Source organism: Stigmatopora argus, chromosome 7 (assembly GCF_051989625.1).
Source record: "Stigmatopora argus isolate UIUO_Sarg chromosome 7, RoL_Sarg_1.0, whole genome shotgun sequence".
Taxonomy (NCBI): Eukaryota; Metazoa; Chordata; class Actinopteri; order Syngnathiformes; family Syngnathidae; genus Stigmatopora; species Stigmatopora argus.
In genome coordinates this window covers 4,685,023-4,704,059 of record NC_135393.1, presented here as the reverse complement: position 1 = coordinate 4,704,059, position 19,037 = coordinate 4,685,023, and the positions used below count along the sequence as shown (strand labels likewise).

The 19,037-nt window shown below is 41.8% G+C and overlaps 1 protein-coding gene and 33 non-coding genes across 38 annotated transcripts in view; 33 read left to right on the top strand and 1 right to left on the bottom strand.

Moving 5' to 3' along the window:
• Positions 1-1,076: 1,076 nt before the first annotated feature.
• Positions 1,077-19,037, bottom strand: part of nt5c2b (5'-nucleotidase, cytosolic IIb) — a 47,804-nt gene continuing 29,843 nt past the window's right edge. For 3 of the 5 annotated variants that reach the window (XM_077604866.1, XM_077604867.1, XM_077604870.1), the window contains 10 exons: positions 6,167-6,220; positions 5,976-6,059; positions 4,548-4,589; positions 4,266-4,373; positions 3,926-3,992; positions 3,684-3,854; positions 3,542-3,593; positions 3,283-3,343; positions 2,746-2,922; positions 1,077-1,929 (listed from right to left, as the gene is read on the bottom strand). In XM_077604866.1, coding sequence (XP_077460992.1) covers positions 1,690-1,929; positions 2,746-2,922; positions 3,283-3,343; positions 3,542-3,593; positions 3,684-3,854; positions 3,926-3,992; positions 4,266-4,373; positions 4,548-4,589; positions 5,976-6,059; positions 6,167-6,220 — 1,056 coding nt within the window. In that variant the 3' untranslated portion in view covers positions 1,077-1,689. Of the gene's footprint in view, positions 1,930-2,745; positions 2,923-3,282; positions 3,344-3,541; positions 3,594-3,683; positions 3,855-3,925; positions 3,993-4,265; positions 4,374-4,547; positions 4,590-5,975; positions 6,060-6,166; positions 6,221-6,641; positions 8,971-19,037 lie in introns of those variants that run through there. The other 2 variants (XM_077604869.1, XM_077604868.1) reach the window with 2 other exon arrangements.
• trnak-uuu (transfer RNA lysine (anticodon UUU)) lies at positions 7,604-7,676 on the top strand. Its single transcript has one exon. It is a non-coding gene; the product is annotated as a tRNA-Lys (tRNA).
• On the top strand, positions 8,115-8,187 carry trnak-uuu (transfer RNA lysine (anticodon UUU)). The gene has a single exon. It is a non-coding gene; the product is annotated as a tRNA-Lys (tRNA).
• trnak-uuu (transfer RNA lysine (anticodon UUU)) lies at positions 8,626-8,698 on the top strand. The gene has a single exon. It is a non-coding gene; the product is annotated as a tRNA-Lys (tRNA).
• Positions 8,967-9,039, top strand: trnak-uuu (transfer RNA lysine (anticodon UUU)). Its single transcript has one exon. It is a non-coding gene; the product is annotated as a tRNA-Lys (tRNA).
• On the top strand, positions 9,990-10,062 carry trnak-uuu (transfer RNA lysine (anticodon UUU)). The gene has a single exon. It is a non-coding gene; the product is annotated as a tRNA-Lys (tRNA).
• Positions 11,012-11,084, top strand: trnak-uuu (transfer RNA lysine (anticodon UUU)). The gene has a single exon. It is a non-coding gene; the product is annotated as a tRNA-Lys (tRNA).
• On the top strand, positions 11,182-11,254 carry trnak-uuu (transfer RNA lysine (anticodon UUU)). Its single transcript has one exon. It is a non-coding gene; the product is annotated as a tRNA-Lys (tRNA).
• trnak-uuu (transfer RNA lysine (anticodon UUU)) lies at positions 11,352-11,424 on the top strand. The gene has a single exon. It is a non-coding gene; the product is annotated as a tRNA-Lys (tRNA).
• Positions 11,522-11,594, top strand: trnak-uuu (transfer RNA lysine (anticodon UUU)). The gene has a single exon. It is a non-coding gene; the product is annotated as a tRNA-Lys (tRNA).
• Positions 11,692-11,764, top strand: trnak-uuu (transfer RNA lysine (anticodon UUU)). Its single transcript has one exon. It is a non-coding gene; the product is annotated as a tRNA-Lys (tRNA).
• Positions 12,032-12,104, top strand: trnak-uuu (transfer RNA lysine (anticodon UUU)). Its single transcript has one exon. It is a non-coding gene; the product is annotated as a tRNA-Lys (tRNA).
• Positions 12,203-12,275, top strand: trnak-uuu (transfer RNA lysine (anticodon UUU)). Its single transcript has one exon. It is a non-coding gene; the product is annotated as a tRNA-Lys (tRNA).
• On the top strand, positions 12,543-12,615 carry trnak-uuu (transfer RNA lysine (anticodon UUU)). The gene has a single exon. It is a non-coding gene; the product is annotated as a tRNA-Lys (tRNA).
• trnak-uuu (transfer RNA lysine (anticodon UUU)) lies at positions 13,737-13,809 on the top strand. Its single transcript has one exon. It is a non-coding gene; the product is annotated as a tRNA-Lys (tRNA).
• On the top strand, positions 14,588-14,660 carry trnak-uuu (transfer RNA lysine (anticodon UUU)). The gene has a single exon. It is a non-coding gene; the product is annotated as a tRNA-Lys (tRNA).
• trnak-uuu (transfer RNA lysine (anticodon UUU)) lies at positions 14,758-14,830 on the top strand. The gene has a single exon. It is a non-coding gene; the product is annotated as a tRNA-Lys (tRNA).
• Positions 14,928-15,000, top strand: trnak-uuu (transfer RNA lysine (anticodon UUU)). Its single transcript has one exon. It is a non-coding gene; the product is annotated as a tRNA-Lys (tRNA).
• trnak-uuu (transfer RNA lysine (anticodon UUU)) lies at positions 15,098-15,170 on the top strand. The gene has a single exon. It is a non-coding gene; the product is annotated as a tRNA-Lys (tRNA).
• trnak-uuu (transfer RNA lysine (anticodon UUU)) lies at positions 15,436-15,508 on the top strand. The gene has a single exon. It is a non-coding gene; the product is annotated as a tRNA-Lys (tRNA).
• trnak-uuu (transfer RNA lysine (anticodon UUU)) lies at positions 15,774-15,846 on the top strand. Its single transcript has one exon. It is a non-coding gene; the product is annotated as a tRNA-Lys (tRNA).
• Positions 15,945-16,017, top strand: trnak-uuu (transfer RNA lysine (anticodon UUU)). Its single transcript has one exon. It is a non-coding gene; the product is annotated as a tRNA-Lys (tRNA).
• Positions 16,115-16,187, top strand: trnak-uuu (transfer RNA lysine (anticodon UUU)). The gene has a single exon. It is a non-coding gene; the product is annotated as a tRNA-Lys (tRNA).
• On the top strand, positions 16,455-16,527 carry trnak-uuu (transfer RNA lysine (anticodon UUU)). The gene has a single exon. It is a non-coding gene; the product is annotated as a tRNA-Lys (tRNA).
• On the top strand, positions 16,626-16,698 carry trnak-uuu (transfer RNA lysine (anticodon UUU)). Its single transcript has one exon. It is a non-coding gene; the product is annotated as a tRNA-Lys (tRNA).
• Positions 16,796-16,868, top strand: trnak-uuu (transfer RNA lysine (anticodon UUU)). The gene has a single exon. It is a non-coding gene; the product is annotated as a tRNA-Lys (tRNA).
• Positions 16,966-17,038, top strand: trnak-uuu (transfer RNA lysine (anticodon UUU)). The gene has a single exon. It is a non-coding gene; the product is annotated as a tRNA-Lys (tRNA).
• Positions 17,306-17,378, top strand: trnak-uuu (transfer RNA lysine (anticodon UUU)). The gene has a single exon. It is a non-coding gene; the product is annotated as a tRNA-Lys (tRNA).
• Positions 17,640-17,712, top strand: trnak-uuu (transfer RNA lysine (anticodon UUU)). The gene has a single exon. It is a non-coding gene; the product is annotated as a tRNA-Lys (tRNA).
• trnak-uuu (transfer RNA lysine (anticodon UUU)) lies at positions 17,811-17,883 on the top strand. Its single transcript has one exon. It is a non-coding gene; the product is annotated as a tRNA-Lys (tRNA).
• trnak-uuu (transfer RNA lysine (anticodon UUU)) lies at positions 18,151-18,223 on the top strand. Its single transcript has one exon. It is a non-coding gene; the product is annotated as a tRNA-Lys (tRNA).
• trnak-uuu (transfer RNA lysine (anticodon UUU)) lies at positions 18,321-18,393 on the top strand. Its single transcript has one exon. It is a non-coding gene; the product is annotated as a tRNA-Lys (tRNA).
• Positions 18,662-18,734, top strand: trnak-uuu (transfer RNA lysine (anticodon UUU)). Its single transcript has one exon. It is a non-coding gene; the product is annotated as a tRNA-Lys (tRNA).
• Positions 18,832-18,904, top strand: trnak-uuu (transfer RNA lysine (anticodon UUU)). The gene has a single exon. It is a non-coding gene; the product is annotated as a tRNA-Lys (tRNA).

The window sequence follows — 19,037 nt, the reverse complement described above, 5'->3', positions numbered from 1 at the left end:
ACCCTGCGAACAACCATTCACGGCCACTCACACCCAGGGGCAATTCAGGGTGTCCAATCAGTGTACCATGCATGTTTTTGGAATGTGGGAGGAAACCGGAGTACCCGGAGGAAACCCACGCGGGCCCAGGTGGAACATGCTAACTCCTCACAGGTGGACCAACCTGGATTTGAACCCAGGACCCGAGCCGAGAAGCCGACGCGTTAACCACTCATCTGCCGGGCCGCCCAACGTAAGAACAAAACTATGAAAAACTATCTTTATTATACATTTTAGGTCATTTTCTTCAGCGTACAAACTCCAGGTGCATGTGGGTTATAAGGAAAGATCAACATAAAAGGCTATTCATAGAAAATGAAAGACAACCATGGTCTGGAAAATGGTAGCACTGAAAACATGCACGAGGATGCATTCATGGCAACATGACTGGACTACATCTATACTAATTGCCATTAGCCAGTCTATGGTGTGATTAAAAATGAACAAAAGGCATTAATAAAAAGTTCCATTTACGATCATGTAAACAGTCTTTAAAACACTCAATTAGAAAAATAACCCCAAATTCGTTGCTTAGAACTAGCATTTTGTTATAGATTTTAATGTTATTCATGTTTTTTTTGTTTTGATGCATAAACCACAGTGAACACAGTCTTAAAATGCTAGCAGTCAAAATACACTTAAAAAAATTAGCGAGCTTTTTTCTTTTCACGAGCATAAATCTATGTTATGCAACTGCCACATTTGCTTTTACTCTACTTTCATATAATGTTAAAGACAGATCTTAAATTTCAAATCTTCTGATTGGAAAAACAAAACAAGCACAAACTGTAAGAATAAATAAAGATGAAGAAAAGGTAGCTGTTTACGATTCTGCCGTGGCGTGTTAGTGAACGTTTGCGCGTCTGAATAGCTACAATGTCAACAAAAAGAAAGGAGACAAGATCTTCAATTTAAAGTTTGGGCTCAGCATCACTACTGTCAGCTTTAGAAATCTCAGAATGCTTTGCATGCCCTTTTGCATATGGAGTCTAAACTTCACGCTTCATCGAGCTGTCAAAAAAATAAACGCAAACACATGACAGCTATTTACAAAACCGCCACTTCATTCTTTTCATGGCAACTATCAGCATGTCATACTGTTGCTTAGTAACCATTTCACAGATAAACTGCAGGGCATTTTCTCTTTTTAGCTTCTCATATGTGTGGGCCGCAGAAACAAGATGGCAAAAAACACAAATCACACGGTTCCCATTTTGCGTTAAAATACAAAATTAAAAAGTCAATACGATGCATCTGACTGACACGCCAATAGAATGACGTGAATGTCATGGCGTTGAGTTTACTACCATGCTGTGCTTCAAGCCACTTTTTCCTACAATATGGCCTGTAAAGGCCACTAAACCTCAGTGAGGGAGTGTCTTCAATTGACTGAAGACAACTTAAAATTTAAATTGAATCAATTCGAAAAATAATCTTTATTTTTATATAAGCTGTCATGCGTGAAGTCATGTAATGGTCACGCAATCCTATCTGTGTGCTGGTCTGTCACACTTAATTCTAAAATGTTACGCATTGACACACAAACACACACATGCACTCTTGTCTTGTTTCTCACTGACACACATACAGTGAGGGATTTTCCATTTGGCCTCAAACTAGAACAAAATCTAAATGGCTAAAAGGAGATTTTCATTCCTCCTCTTCTTCCTCTTCCTCCTCATCATCATCTTCATCATGGCAGTGGGTGATCTCCTGCGGGGTTTGAGGGAACAGGTTGGGAGGCTTAATCTCACTGAATGAGCGAGTGAGCTGGCTGCGTTTGCATTCCAGTTCTTTGCAGTCGCTACAGTGGTTGCGGTTGCGTGTGGCCATTGGCGACTCGGCGTCAATGTCCACGTGTGCGTGTTCCACCGTCGACTCGTGGGGCATCTGCGGACGAAAATCAACAAAAGCTGAAACTAACAAACAGTGATTCAAATAATCTATTGTACTGTTTCTTTGATGGGTAAAAAAAAAAATCATAATTTCTTGAATAATAAACAGGACTTTAAAATTGGCGGCGCGCTGGACTAATGTTTAGCGTGTCGGCCTCACAGTTCTGGGGTCGAGGGTTCGATTCCAGGAGGGTCCTCACTGTGTGGAGTTTGCATGTTGCTTGTGTAGATTTTTTCCGGGTACTCCGGTTTTCTCCCACATCCCAAAAACATGGATGGTAGGAAGATTGAACACTCCAAATTGAGTGTGAGCATACTTGGCGATTGGCTGGCCACCAATTAAGGGTGTTCCCCGCCTGGTGCCCATAGTTAGTTGACATAGGCTGCAGCACCCCCACGACCCGCGTGAAGATATGCAGTTCGGAATATGAATGCATGAATCTGTAAAACTTTTAGTGTAGTAAAAGCTATAAATATATACTGATAAAGTTACTGTTAAGGCTGGGAAACGAATGAATGCTTGAAGGAAATCGAAGAATATTTTTTGCTGAAAAATTAATATTCTGAGCATTTAGACATTTATTGGATCGAATCTGTGTTGTCATGCATCTCATAATCACTCATTTTGGCTGTGTTATTATCCTTTTGCATTCTGGTTGGGTGGTGTAATTGCAGTTTAAAATTATCGAATTTTTATCGAAAGTTTTTAATATCATTGACAAAATTATTTCACATTGTCATTTTATCGCCCAGCTTTAATTACAATGCATCCCAAATTTAGACAACTTTGTTATCGTTCTTTTGTACTCACAAGCACGTGTGCAGCTCTAAATAGGTAGCTAAATGGATAATACAACAGATTGATGAAGGAAGCAGCGTAGAGATCTGCGTAGCGCATCACTTGGGAGGCGAACAGAGTCTGCCTGGAGCCGCTGCGGAAAAGGCTGCCCATCATGCCGTAGCACATGTCCATGTCATGAGTGACTTTCTGAAAAAGAATGACTAAATGTAAAAGTAGAGCTTGAGAGCGCAGGATTTAGACCCAAATGTTGTCTGCCACAAGCCTAAAAAAAATCCAAATCCCGACAAAAGTGTGTTCACGTGAGGAAGGAACTCAGTCGTAATCCGAGGACTCCTTTATGGCCTCCATTTTAGCATCTGGGTGGTTATTCATTAATAGTGAGACTCCGGTATCTACTCACTGAGACTAATCAGTTAGACAAACTTGAGGTGGGGTGCCACCAGAACAAAGCTAAATCAGGCTCAACAAACATACTGTACATGTGACGGCGTGATGACAGTCCTGTGCATTTTTGTTGTTGTAAAACTGAGGAGATTAAATCCGTACCTTGACTCTTCTCTGGATAGTGCTGATATCAGGCCTTTCGTTGCTGCTGCTGTCCAGATGTCTGCGAGAGAATGACCAGAGATGATTACGGTCGGTGGTGGGATATCAGTTTGCCAAAGAGCCTGATACCTGGCTATAAATAACATTAGCAAAGCAGGGCTTCAGCCCGTTCCATTAGACTTTACACTTTTGACCTGAGAAGCTAACTATAGAGACACGGATAATGGAGAGCGAGGGAATCAGTTGTTCAAATTCTTACTTGTAGAGTTCTGCTAAGAAAATGTCCAGACCTTGCAGTTCCTCAAACAAAGCTGTCAAGGAAAAACATGATCAGCTACACTCTTTTTGTACATGATTGCGCGGCAATGTGAGAAGAAATGTTGGTAATATAGGAGCCTCACAACTCTTGTCAGTCCAAACGTGCAGCTCCTGGGCTAGTTCGGGAATAACAAGGAAGGTCCTCCAGCCTTGGCGTTTCTTGGACTTGAGTATATCCCCAAAGATATGGTCTCCAATGTACACAATATCCTTGCCTTTGGCCCCGAGCAAGTCGCACACAATGTCTGAGGAACCTATGGTGAAACGTGTCGTGACGTCACACGGGAAGCTCTTATTCGGCGATTGTAAATGGCAAAAGTCTTACCTCCGGAGTAGACGATTCCATGCTGCAGGGGCCCTGTGTAGGTGCCAATCTTGAGTCGACATGTGGTCTGAGGTAGGTGATGAAATACATGAACTAAATAAGATTTCGACAACATGTCACAAAGCTTCCCACAATTACAGCCATTCAAATTTACTCACTTGCTGTGTTTTTTTTGTAAAGGTTTTCACAAATACTGCAGGATCAGAACATGCTATGCTTATTGGTAAGAATAACCAATGATAGTACTGTTTGCATTGTTCACGGTCAAGAGTTATGTCAATCTTGTAGTTCAGTCAGATTAGATTTCTATGCCATAGAAAACAAGCTTCTTATCTCCTACCGTGTCCACTTGTCGTAGGACCGTCCCTTCAGCGAAGAACAGCGGCTTTCTGGCATCTACTAGGATGAGGTCAAAGTAAGACTGCCATGGTCGGTGTGAAGTACCAGGCTGATGTAGACATAAATACCACATAAAATGTCAATGTCAACAGTACAATTTCAATCTTCACAACACAAAGGTAGAAAATGGGTTTCTTTTTAAATACTGTATGTGAACATCTGCTTTCATTTGTATATTCTATGGATCAACTTTAGAGTGGCAGCACATAGGAGAGAATTTTACCTTTGGACCATGTGGGAGGTCAAACAGGTAGGTCATGATTTTCTGTGAACAAACAATATCAATGACAAAGATTTTAAAATCATGTCAACAGATTTGTTTCCCAAAAAATATGTATGAAGATCAGTGGTCAAAACATAAAATGACTGAGATCAATTCAGTGTTTTGTTTATTTTTATTGAGATCAATGTAGTGCTTAGTTGATGATATGCAGAATATAATTAACCTAATATTTCCTTGTTTCAGTTGTGCAGATTATTGAGTTGTGGCTAAAACCAAATACAGTGGTACCTCGACATACGAGTGGCCCGACATACGAGCAATTCGAGATCTGAGTAAAATTTTGGGCAAATATTTATCTTGAGATATGGGACAAATTTTGATATACGAGCAGACAGCGGACACGAGATGCTGCTCATAAGAACATCATGGGCACTGTCTCTCTCCCCGCAACTCCCTCGTGTAATGTCTCTGGTAGCAACTCCCTCCCTCTTTGTAATGTCTCTGCGAGCACTGGGCGGAGCGTTGCATTTTTTCACTGTTTTTTTTCCCGTTAGTCAGTGCGAATGGCGTATATACTACTTCTCGTTGGCAAGTGGTCGTGCGTTATCCTATTGTGAGGACATTTGTGTGCATCATTTTGGGAATCTTTTGAAGGGAATACAAACTCAAACAACCCTCGATATTGACTGAAAGTCAGTGTGGAGGAGGGGCAAAAAGAGCCAACCCGGGAGAAGAAAGGTATCAAAATGTCAAACAAAATTAGAATTAAGTTTAATGTTAGGTTTGATTAAACTTGTTTTTGAGTGTGTCTGCATCGTAATCCAAGTTCATTTAAATTTGTTTATGTTGTTACGAGCATATCGAGGTGAAAAAAGATCCCCCTCCTGCCTCCCTTCTCTCTGTCCATCTCTCTTTCTCCCCCCCCCTTCGAAATCCGTATAATTTGAGTACTATTAAACAGATTTTAGTAATATTAAACCACTAGTTATGTGTTACTTTGTTAATAGATGGCGAAATAGAACAAATATAACATTTTTTACATTCCAATATCCTGTTTTTGGTGTTTTTTCAGAGGATTAGAACAAATTAATTTGTTTTTAGTTCATTTCAATGGGAAACGTTCGTTTGAGTTACGAGAAAATCAACATACGAGCTTAGTCCCGGGAAACGAATTAAGCTCGTATCTCGAGGTACACTTAATTTTAAAAACCATCAGCGCCACTTGGCCAGAAATGCAAGTTGCTTAGTAAAACTAATCAGAGTTTTTTTTTAGTAAAACAAATCAGACTTTTTTTTCATTCCAGTATAAAGTTACCATCATTTCTCTGCAGTAAATTAGGCTAATTATGACTGCTGAATACATTGTTGCCTTGGAGCAAGAAAGAAGCTAGAGTGGCTGATGGCCTGAATATTAATGGTCTTTCTTACAGCAGTGTACTTGTAGTCACTGTTGGTAGCCAAAAACACCTTGGCAACTTCATTCATCCGGCTGAGGAGGAGAGGCAACTTTCCCTGTTGGGAATGGAGAAGCCCATAGAAGGGTAAACTTTACAAATAAGCCTCCACACAGATTCAAATATACTTGAGAACACCAGCCTGCATGAATACAAACTACTTACATCTTTCACAACATACTTCTCCAGGTTTTCCACAGTTTTCTCCTTTAACGTTCCCTGAAAAGTAAAATCTCTATTAACTTAACACAGCGTCAAGATGGGGGTTATGTGGCAGGTTTTAAAGGTAGAAACTTCTCTAGTTTTTGAACATTTTTATTTCCTGCCATGCTATTCTGCTTTTAAAAAAGTTGCTTTCAATTTAGACCTTGGGCTGGCAGCATAATTGGTTGTCCTGGGAAGCATGTGGCAAACAGTGGCATTGGTTCTGCGTTGCTTGGAACGCCAAGTGAAATTAAATATGCATTCTTTAACACGTTTTATCGTAAACAATTAGTCATTTATTAACTCATTTTCTGAAACACTTATTCTCATAAAGGGTTGCAGGGAGTACTGGACCCTATCTCAGCCAACAATGGGCACCAGGCGGAGAACACCCTTAATTGGTGGCCAGTCAATCGCCATACATGCTCATACATACCTAGGGTCCATTTAGAGTGTTCAACCAGCCAACCATGCATGTTTTGGGGATGTGGAAGGAAACTGAAGTAACCAGAGAAAACCCACACAAGGCTAGGGAGAAGATGCAAACTCCACGCAGTGTTGACCCACCTGGGATCGAACCCTCGAGCCCAGAACTGAGAATGACGCACTAGACCAGGGGTGGGCAAACCGGTCCTCGAGGGCAGCTGTGGGTGCAGGTTTTTGTTCCAACCAATCCTGCCCAGACACTTTGACCAATGAGATTTCGGTAGAAAACAAGAAGCACCTGACTGCAATCCACTGATTGCACTTGTAGGACACTAGATTGGTGAAAACGTCTCCTCTTTATGGGTTGGAATGAAAACTTGCACCCATGCGGCCCTTTGTGGAATAGTTTGCCCACCCCTGTACATAACCATTAGGCCTGTGTTTCCCAACCAGTGTGCCGTGAGCAATGCTCAGGTGTGCCGTGGAAAATTACAAGAAGTCATACATCGTAATAATCCAAGAGAGAAATCTCAATAACATCATGAGATTAAAGTCATTTTGTTGATTATTTTTATGTAAAGTAAACTGGAAGCTCTTTGATTTTCCGGGTTTCAACTTTTGTCGACGTTAAGTGTGTGTGAGAAAACAGCTCATCTCGTAATGTTAGGTGGTTGAAGTAATATTGGGAGGAAAAAAGTCGTAATATTACGAGATTTAAGTCATTTTCCTGGATTTACGTGAACCGGAAGTTGTTTTGTTTCAAGGGCATGAACTTTTGGCGATGTAAAGTCTCTGTGAGCATTTCTGGGTAGGTCGGATGGTAGAGCATCAGACTTTTAATTTGAGGGTCCAAGGTTCAAGTCCCTATTCAGGTGTGACCATTTCATTTTCAACATCTGTCTTACTGGAATTTGATGAAGTGGTTGGGGCACTTTCAAACTTTGTGAAAAAGGCAGAATTATTTAATGAAGGGCCTGGGTAGCTCAGATAGTAGAGCATCAGACTTTTAATCTGAGGGTCCAGGGTTCAAGTCCCTGTTCAGGCATGACCATGTCATTTTCAACATCAGTCTTACTGGAATTTGATGAAGTGTTTGGGGCACTTTCAAATTTTGGGAAAAAGGCAGAAATGTCACCATGAAGGGCCTGGGTAGCTCAGATGGTAGGGCATCAGACTTTTAATTTGAGGGTCCAAGGTTCAAGTCCCTATTCAGGTGTGACCATTTCATTTTCAACATCTGTCTTACTGGAATTTGATGAAGTGGTTGGGGCACTTTCAAACTTTGTGAAAGAGACAGAAATATTTAATGAAGGGCCTGGGTAGCTCAGATGGTAGACCATCAGACTTTTAATTTGAGGGTCCAAGGTTCAAGTCCCTTTTCAGGTGTGACCATTTCATTTTAAACATCTGTTATACTGGAATTTGATGAAGTGGTTGGGGCACTTTCAAACTTTGTGAAAAAGACAGAATTATTTAATGAAGGGCCTGGGTAGCTCAGATGGTAGAGCTTCAGACTTTTAATTTGAGGGTCCAGGGTTCAAGTCCCTGTTCAGGCATGACCATGTCATTTTCAACATCAGTCTTACTGGAATTTGATGAATTGGTTGGGGCATTTTCAAATTTTGGGAAAAAGGCAGAAATATCTCCATGAAGGGCCTGTGTAGCTCAGATGGTAGAGCATCAGACTTTTAAATTGAGGGTCCAAGGTTCAACTCCCTATTCAGGTGTGACCATTTCATTTTCAACATCTGTCTAACTGGAATTTGATGAAGTGGTTGGGGCACTTTCAAACTTTGTGAAAAAAACTGAAATATTTAATGAAGGGCCTGGGTAGCTCAGATGGTAGAGAATCAGACTTTTAATTTGAAGGTCCAAGGTTCAAGTCCCTATTCAGGTGTGACCATTTCATTTTGAACATCTGTCTTACTGGAATTTGATGAAGTGGTTGGGGCACTTTCAAACTTTGTGAAAAAGACAGAAATATTTAATGAAGGGCCTGGGTTGCTCAGATGGAAGAGCATCAGACTTTTAATCTGAGGGTCCAGGGTTCAAGTCCCTGTTCAGGCATGACCATGTCATATTCAACATCAGTCTTACTGGAATTTGATGAAGTGGTTGGGGCACTTTCAAATTTTGGGAAAAAGGCAGAAATATCTCCATGAAGGCCCTGGCTAGCTCAGATGGTAGAGCATCAGAGTTTTAATTTGAGGGTCCAAGGTTCAAGTCCCTATTCAGGTGTGACCATTTCATTTTGAACATCTGTCTTACTGGAATTTGATGAAGTGGTTGGGGCAATTTCAAACTTTGTGAAAAAGACAGAAATAATTAATGAAGGGCCTGGGTAGCTCAGATGGTAGAGCATCAGACTTTTAATCTGAGGGTCCAGGGTTCAAGTCCCTGTTCAGGCATGACCATGTCATTTTCAACATCAGTCTTACTGGAATTTGATGAAGTGGTTGGGGCACTTTCAAATTTTGGGAAAAAGGCAGAAATATCTCCATGAAGGGCCTGGGTAGCTCAGATGGTAGAGCATCAGACTTTTAATTTGAGGGTCCAAGGTTCAAGTCCCTGTTCAGACATGACCATGTCATTTTCAACATCAGTCTTACTGGAATTTGATGAAGTGGTTGGGGCACTTTCAAACTTTGTGAAAAAGACAGAACTATTTAATGAAGGGCCTGGGTAGCTCAGATGGTAGAGCATCAGACTTTTAATTTCAGGCTCCAAGGTTCAAGTCCCTATTCAGGTGTGACCATTTCAGTTTCAACATCTGTCTAACTGGAATTTGATGAAGTGGTTGGGGCACTTTCAAACTTTGTGAAAAAGACAGAAATATTTAATGAAGGGCCCGGGGTAGCTCAGATGGTAGAGCATCAGACTTTTAATTTGAGGGTCCAAGGTTTAAGTCCCTATTCAGGTGTGACCATTTCATTTTCAACATCTGTCTAACTGGAATTTGATGAAGTGGTTGGGGCACTTTCAAATTTTGGGAAAAAGGCAGAAATATCTCCATGAAGGGCCGGGGTAGCTCAGATGGTAGAGCATCAGACTTTTAATTTGAGGGTCCAAGGTTCAAGTCCCTATTCACGTGTGACCATTTCATTTTGAACATCTGTCTTACTGGAATTTGATGACGTGGTCTGGGCACTTTCAAACTTTGTGAAAAAGACAGAAATAGTTAATGAAGGGCCTTGGTAGCTCAGATGGTAGAGCATCAGACTTTTAATCTTAGGGTCCAGGGTTCAAGTCCCTGTTCAGGCATGACCATGTCATTTTCAACATCAGTCTTACTGGAATTTGATGAAGTGGTCTGGGCACTTTCAAACTTTGTGAAAAAGACAGCAACCTTTAATGAAGGGCCTGGGTGGCTCAGATGGTAGAGCATCAGACTTTTAATCTGAGGGTCCAGGGTTCAAGTCCCTGTTCAGGCATGACCATGTCATTTTCAACATCAGTCTTACTGGAATTTGATGAAGTGGTTGGGGCACTTTCAAACTTTGTGAAAAAGACAGAAATATTTAATGAAGGGCCTGGGTAGCTCAGATGGTAGAGCATCAGACTTTTAATTTCAGGCTCCAAGGTTCAAGTCCCTATTCAGGTGTGACCATTTCATTTTCAACATCTGTCTAACTGGAATTTGATGAAGTGGTTGGGGCACTTTCAAACTTTGTGAAAAAGACAGAAATATTTAATGAAGGGCCCGGGGTAGCTCAGATGGTAGAGCATCAGACTTTTAATTTGAGGGTCCAAGGTTTAAGTCCCTATTCAGGTGTGACCATTTCATTTTCAACATCTGTCTAACTGGAATTTGATGAAGTGGTTGGGGCACTTTCAAATTTTGGGAAAAAGGCAGAAATATTTAATGAAGGGCATGGTTGGCTCAGATGGTAGAGGATCAGACTTTTAATCTGAGGGTCCAGGGTTCAAGTCCCTGTTCAGGCATGACCATGTCATTTTCAACATCAGTCTTACTGGAATTTGATGAAGTGGTTGGGGCACTTTCAAACTTTGTGAAAAAGACAGAAACATTTAATGAAGGCCCGGGGTAGCTCAGATGGTAGAGCATCAGACTTTTAATTTGAGGGTCCAAGGTTTAAGTCCCTATTCAGGTGTGACCATTTCATTTTCAACATCTGTCTAACTGGAATTTGATGAAGTGGTTGGGGCACTTTCAAATTTTGGGAAAAAGGCAGAAATATCTCCATGAAGGGCCTGGGTAGCTCAGATGGTAGAGCATCAGACTTTTAATTTGAGGGTCCAAGGTTCAAGTCCTTATTCAGGTGTGACCATTTCATTTTGAACATCAGTCTTACTGGAATTTGATGAAGTTGTTGGGGCACTTTCAAACTTTGTGAAAAAGGCAGAATAATTTAATGAAGGGCCTGGGTAGCTCAGATGGTAGAGCATCAGACTTTTAATCTGAGGGTCCAGGGTTCAAGTCCCTGTTCAGGCATGACCATGTCATTTTCAACATCAGTCTTACTGGAATTTGATGAATTGGTTGGGGCACTTTCAAATTTTGGGAAAAGGCAGAAATATCTCCATGAAGGGCCTGGGTAGCTCAGATGGTAGAGCATCAGGCTTTTAATTTGAGGGTCCAGGGTTCAAGTCCCTGTTCAGGCATGACCATGTCATTTTCAACATCAGTCTTACTGGAATTTGATGAAGTGGTTGGGGCACTTTCAAACTTTGTGAAAAAGGCAGAATAATTTAATGAAGGGCCTGGGTAGCTCAGATGGTTGAGCATCAGACTTTTAATCTGAGGGTCCAGGGTTCAAGTCCCTGTTCAGGCATGACCATGTCATTTTAAACATCAGTCTTACTGGAATTTGATGAAGTGGTTGGGGCACTTTCAAACTTTGTGAAAAAGGCAGAATAATTAAATGAAGGGCCTGGGTAGCTCAGATGGTAGAGCATCAGACTTTTAATCTGAGGGTCCAGGGTTCAAGTCCCTGTTCAGGCATGACCATGTCATTTTCAACATCAGTCTTACTGGAATTTGATGAAGTGGTTGGGGCACTTTCAAACTTTGTGAAAAAGGCAGAATTATTTAATAAAGGACCTGGGTAGCTCAGATGGTAGAGCATCAGACTTTTAATCTGAGGGTCCAGGGTTCAAGTCCCTGTTCAGGCATGACCATGTCATTTTCAACATCAGTCTTACTGGAATTTGATGAAGTGGTTGGGGCACTTTCAAACTTTGTGAAAAAGGCAGAATAATTTAATGAAGGGCCTGGGTAGCTCAGATGGTAGAGCATCAGACTTTTAATTTGAGGGTCCAAGATTCAAGTCCCTATTCAGGTGTGACCATTTCATTTTGAACATCTGTCTTACTGGAATTTGATGACGTGGTTGGGGAACTTTAAAACCTTGTGAAAAAGGCAGAAATAATTAATGATGGGCCTGGGTAGCTCAGATGGTAGAGCATCAGACTTTTAATCTGAGGGTCCAGGGTTCAAGTCCCTGTTCAGGCATGACCATGTCATTTTCAACATCAGTCTTACGGGAATTTGATGAAGTGGTTGGGGCACTTTCAAATTTTGGGAAAAAGGCAGAAATATCTCCATGAAGGGCCTGGGTGGCTCAGATGGTAGAGCATCAGACTTTTAATCTGAGGGTCCACGGTTCAAGTCCCTGTTCAGGCATGACCATGTCATTTTCAACATCAGTCTTACTGGAATTTGATGACGTGGTCTGGGCACTTTCAAACTTTGTGAAAAAGACAGAAATAATTAATGAAGGGCCTTGGTAGCTCAGATGGTAGAGCATCAGACTTTTAATCTTAGGGTCCAGGGTTCAAGTCCCTGTTCAGGCATGACCATGTCATTTTCAACATCAGTCTTACTGGAATTTGATGAAGTGGTCTGGGCACTTTCAAACTTTGTGAAAAAGACAGCAACCTTTAATGAAGGGCCTGGGTGGCTCAGATGGTAGAGCATCAGACTTTTAATCTGAGGGTCCAGGGTTCAAGTCCCTGTTCAGGCATGACCATGTCATTTTCAACATCAGTCTTACTGGAATTTGATGAAGTGGTTGGGGCACTTTCAAACTTTGTGAAAAAGACAGAAATATTTAATGAAGGGCCTGGGTAGCTCAGATGGTAGAGCATCAGACTTTTAATTTCAGGCTCCAAGGTTCAAGTCCCTATTCAGGTGTGACCATGTCATTTTCAATGTCAGTCTTACTGGAATTTGATGAAGTGGTTGGGGCACTTTCAAATTTTGGGAAAAAGGCAGAAATATCTCCATGAAGGGCCCGGGGTAGCTCAGATGGTAGAGCATCAGACTTTTAATTTGAGGGTCCAAGGTTTAAGTCCCTGTTCAGACATGACCATGTCATTTTCAACATCAGTCTTACTGGAATTTGATGAAGTGGTTGGGGCACTTTCAAACTTTGTGAAAAAGACAGAACTATTTAATGAAGGGCCTGGGTAGCTCAGATGGTAGAGCATCAGACTTTTAATTTCAGGCTCCAAGGTTCAAGTCCCTATTCAGGTGTGACCATTTCAGTTTCAACATCTGTCTAACTGGAATTTGATGAAGTGGTTGGGGCACTTTCAAACTTTGTGAAAAAGACAGAAATATTTAATGAAGGGCCCGGGGTAGCTCAGATGGTAGAGCATCAGACTTTTAATTTGAGGGTCCAAGGTTTAAGTCCCTATTCAGGTGTGACCATTTCATTTTCAACATCTGTCTAACTGGAATTTGATGAAGTGGTTGGGGCACTTTCAAATTTTGGGAAAAAGGCAGAAATATCTCCATGAAGGGCCGGGGTAGCTCAGATGGTAGAGCATCAGACTTTTAATTTGAGGGTCCAAGGTTCAAGTCCCTATTCACGTGTGACCATTTCATTTTGAACATCTGTCTTACTGGAATTTGATGACGTGGTCTGGGCACTTTCAAACTTTGTGAAAAAGACAGAAATAATAAATGAAGGGCCTTGGTAGCTCAGATGGTAGAGCATCAGACTTTTAATCTTAGGGTCCAGGGTTCAAGTCCCTGTTCAGGCATGACCATGTCATTTTCAACATCAGTCTTACTGGAATTTGATGAAGTGGTCTGGGCACTTTCAAACTTTGTGAAAAAGACAGCAACCTTTAATGAAGGGCCTGGGTGGCTCAGATGGTAGAGCATCAGACTTTTAATCTGAGGGTCCAGGGTTCAAGTCCCTGTTCAGGCATGACCATGTCATTTTCAACATCAGTCTTACTGGAATTTGATGAAGTGGTTGGGGCACTTTCAAACTTTGTGAAAAAGACAGAAATATTTAATGAAGGGCCTGGGTAGCTCAGATGGTAGAGCATCAGACTTTTAATTTGAGGGTCCAAGGTTTAAGTCCCTATTCAGGTGTGACCATTTCATTTTCAACATCTGTCTAACTGGAATTTGATGAAGTGGTTGGGGCACTTTCAAATTTTGGGAAAAAGGCAGAAATATTTAATGAAGGGCATGGTTGGCTCAGATGGTAGAGGATCAGACTTTTAATCTGAGGGTCCAGGGTTCAAGTCCCTGTTCAGGCATGACCATGTCATTTTCAACATCAGTCTTACTGGAATTTGATGAAGTGGTTGGGGCACTTTCAAACTTTGTGAAAAAGACAGAAACATTTAATGAAGGCCCGGGGTAGCTCAGATGGTAGAGCATCAGACTTTTAATTTGAGGGTCCAAGGTTTAAGTCCCTATTCAGGTGTGACCATTTCATTTTCAACATCTGTCTAACTGGAATTTGATGAAGTGGTTGGGGCACTTTCAAATTTTGGGAAAAAGGCAGAAATATCTCCATGAAGGGCCTGGGTAGCTCAGATGGTAGAGCATCAGACTTTTAATTTGAGGGTCCAAGGTTCAAGTCCTTATTCAGGTGTGACCATTTCATTTTGAACATCAGTCTTACTGGAATTTGATGAAGTTGTTGGGGCACTTTCAAACTTTGTGAAAAAGGCAGAATAATTTAATGAAGGGCCTGGGTAGCTCAGATGGTAGAGCATCAGACTTTTAATCTGAGGGTCCAGGGTTCAAGTCCCTGTTCAGGCATGACCATGTCATTTTCAACATCAGTCTTACTGGAATTTGATGAATTGGTTGGGGCACTTTCAAATTTTGGGAAAAGGCAGAAATATCTCCATGAAGGGCCTGGGTAGCTCAGATGGTAGAGCATCAGGCTTTTAATTTGAGGGTCCAGGGTTCAAGTCCCTGTTCAGGCATGACCATGTCATTTTCAACATCAGTCTTACTGGAATTTGATGAAGTGGTTGGGGCACTTTCAAACTTTGTGAAAAAGGCAGAATAATTTAATGAAGGGCCTGGGTAGCTCAGATGGTTGAGCATCAGACTTTTAATCTGAGGGTCCAGGGTTCAAGTCCCTGTTCAGGCATGACCATGTCATTTTAAACATCAGTCTTACTGGAATTTGATGAAGTGGTTGGGGCACTTTCAAACTTTGTGAAAAAGGCAGAATAATTAAATGAAGGGCCTGGGTAGCTCAGATGGTAGAGCATCAGACTTTTAATCTGAGGGTCCAGGGTTCAAGTCCCTGTTCAGGCATGACCATGTCATTTTCAACATCAGTCTTACTGGAATTTGATGAAGTGGTTGGGGCACTTTCAAACTTTGTGAAAAAGGCAGAATAATTTAATGAAGGGCCTGGGTAGCTCAGATGGTAGAGCATCAGACTTTTAATTTGAGGGTCCAAGATTCAAGTCCCTATTCAGGTGTGACCATTTCATTTTGAACCTGTCTTACTGGAATTTGATGACGTGGTTGGGGAACTTTAAAACCTTGTGAAAAAGGCAGAAATAATTAATGATGGGCCTGGGTAGCTCAGATGGTAGAACATCAGACTTTTAATCTGAGGGTCCAGGGTTCAAGTCCCTGTTCAGGCATGACCATGTCATTTTCAACATCAGTCTTACGGGAATTTGATGAAGTGGTTGGGGCACTTTCAAACTTTGTGAAAAAGGCAGAATAATTTAATGAAGGGCCTGGGTAGCTCAGATGGTAGAGCATCAGACTTTTAATTTGAGGGTCCAAGATTCAAGTCCCTATTCAGGTGTGACCATTTCATTTTGAACCTGTCTTACTGGAATTTGATGACGTGGTTGGGGAACTTTAAAACCTTGTGAAAAAGGCAGAAATAATTAATGATGGGCCTGGGTAGCTCAGATGGTAGAACATCAGACTTTTAATCTGAGGGTCCAGGGTTCAAGTCCCTGTTCAGGCATGACCATGTCATTTTCAACATCAGTCTTACGGGAATTTGATGAAGTGGTTGGGGCACTTTCAAATTTTGGGAAAAAGGCAGAAATATCTCCATGAAGGGCCTGGGTGGCTCAGATGGTAGAGCATCAGACTTTTAATCTGAGGGTCCACGGTTCAAGTCCCTGTTCAGGCATGACCATGTCATTTTCAACATCAGTCTTACTGGAATTTGATGAAGTGGTTGGGGCACTTTCAAACTTTGTGAAAAAGGCAGAATAATTTAAAGAAGGGCCTGGGTAGCTCAGATGGTAGAGCATCAGACTTTTGATCTGAGGGTCCAGGGTTCAAGTCCCTGTTCAGGCATGACATTGTCATTTTCAACATCAGTCTTACTGGAATTTGATGAAGTGGTTGGGGCACTTTCAAATTTTGTGAAAAAGGCAGAATAATTAAATGAAGGGCCTGGGTAGCTAAAATGGTAGAGCATCAGACTTTTAATCTGAGGGTCCAGGGTTCAAGTCCCTGTTCAGGCATGACCATGTCATTTTCAACATCAGTCTTGCTGGAATTTGATGAAGTGGTTGGGGCACTTTCAAACTTTGTGAAAAAGGCAGAATTATTTAATGAAGGGCCTGGGTAGCTCCGATGGTAGAGCATCAGACTTTTAATCTGAGGGTCCAGGGTTCAAGTCCCTGTTCAGGCATGACCATGTCATTTTCAATGTCAGTCTTACTGGAATTTGATGAAGTGGTTGGGGCACTTTCAAATTTTGGGAAAAAGGCAGAAATATCTCCATGAAGGGCCTGGGTGGCTCAGATGGTAGAGCATCTGACTTTTAATCTGAGGGTCCAGGGTTCAAGTCCCTGTTCAGGCATGACCATGTCATTTTCAACATCAGTCTTACTGGAATTTGATGAAGTGGTTGGGGCACTTTCAAACTTTGTGAAAAAGGCAGAATAATTAAATTAAGGGCCTGGGTAGCTCAGATGGTAGAGCATCAGACTTTTAATCTGAGGGTCCAGGGTTCAAGTCCCTGTTCAGGCATGATCATGTCATTTTCAACATCAGTCTTACTGGAATTTGATGAAGTGGTTGGGGCACTTTCAAACTTTGTGAAAAAGGCAGAATTATTTAATGAAGGGCCTGGGTAGCTCAGATCGTAGAGCATCAGACTTTTATTCTGAGGGTCCAGGGTTCAAGTCCCTGTTCAGGCATGACCATGTCATTTTCAATGTCAGTCTTACTGGATATGATGAAGTGGTTGGGGCACTTTCAAATTTTGGGAAAAAGGCAGAAATATCTCCATGAAGGGCCTGGGTACCTCAGATGGTAGAGAATCAGACTTTTAATTTGAGGGTCCGAGGTTCAAGTCCCTATTCAGGTGTGACCATTTCATTTTCAACATCTGTCTTACTGGAATTTGATGACGTGGTCTGGGCACTTTCAAACTTTGTGAAAAAGACAGAAATATTTAATCCAGGGCCTGGGTAGCTCAGATGGTAGAGCATCAGGCTTTTAATCTGAGGGTCCAGGGTTCAAGTCCCTGTTCAGGCATGACCATGTCATTTTCAACATCAGTCTTACTGGAATTTGATGACGTGGTCTGGGCACTTTCAAACTTTGTGAAAAAGACAGCAATATCTCCATGAAGGGCCTGGGTGGCTCAGATGGTAGAGCATCAGACTTTTAATCTGAGGGTCCAAGTCCCTGTTCAGGCATGACCATGTCATTTTCAACATCAGGCTTACTGGAATTTGATGAAGTGGTTGGGGCACTTTCAAACTTTGTGAAAAAGGCAGAATTATTTAATGAAGGGCCTGGGTAGCTCAGATGGTAGAGCATCAGACTTTTAATCTGAGGGTCCAGGGTTCAAGTCCCTGTTCAGGCATGACCATGTCATTTTCAACGTCAGTCTTACTGGAATTTGATGAAGTGGTTGGGGCACTTTCAAATTTTGGGAAAAAGGCAGAAATATCTCCATGAAAGGCCTGGGTAGCTCAGATGGTAGAGCATCAGACTTTTAATTTGAGGGTCCAGGGTTCAAGTCCCTGTTCAGGCATGACCATGTCATTTTCAACATCAGGCTTACTGGAATTTGATGAAGTGGTTGGGGCACTTTCAAACTTTGTGAAAAAGGCAGAATTATTAAATGAAGGGCCTGGGTAGCTCAGATGGTAGAGCATCAGACTTTTAATCTGAGGGTCCAGGGTTCAGTCCCTGTTCAGGCATGACCATGTCATTTTCAACGTCAGTCTTACTGGAATTTGATGAAGTGGTTGGGGCACTTTCAAATTTTGGGAAAAAGGCAGAAATATCTCCATGAAAGGCCTGGGTAGCTCAGATGGTAGAGCATCAGACTTTTAATCTGAAGGTCCAGGGTTCAAGTCCCTGTTCAGGCATGACCATGTCATTTTCAACATCAGTCTTACTGGAATTTGATGAAGTGGTTGGGGCACTTTCAAACTTTGTGAAAAAGGCAGAATAATTAAGTGAAGGGCCTAGGTAGCTCAGATGGTAGAGCATCAGACTTTTAATCTGAGGGTCCAGGGTTCAAGTCCCTGTTCAGGCATGACCATGTCATTTTCAACATCAGTCTTACTGGAATTTGATGAAGTGGTTGGGGCACTTTCAAACTTTGTGAAAAAGACAGAAATATTTAATGAAGGGCCTGGGTAGCTCAGATGGTAGAGCATCCGACTTTTAATCTGAGGGTTCCGGGTTCAAGTCCCTGTTCAGGCATGACCATGTCATTTTCAATGTCAGTCTTACTGGAATTTGATGAAGTGGTTGGGGCACTTTCAAATTTTGGGAAAAAGGCAGAAATATCTCCATGAAGGGCCTGGGTGGCTCAGATGGTAGAGCATCAGACTTTTAATCTGAGGGTCCACGGTTCAAGTCCCTGTTCAGGCATGACCATGTCATTTTCAACATCAGTCTTACTGGAATTTGATGAAGTGGTTGGGGCACTTTCAAACTTTGTGAAAAAGGCAGAATAATTTAAAGAAGGGCCTGGGTAGCTCAGATGGTAGAGCATCAGACTTTTGATCTGAGGGTCCAGGGTTCAAGTCCCTGTTCAGGCATGACATTGTCATTTTCAACATCAGTCTTACTGGAATTTGATGAAGTGGTTGGGGCACTTTCAAATTTTGTGAAAAAGGCAGAATAATTAAATGAAGGGCCTGGGTAGCTAAAATGGTAGAGCATCAGACTTTT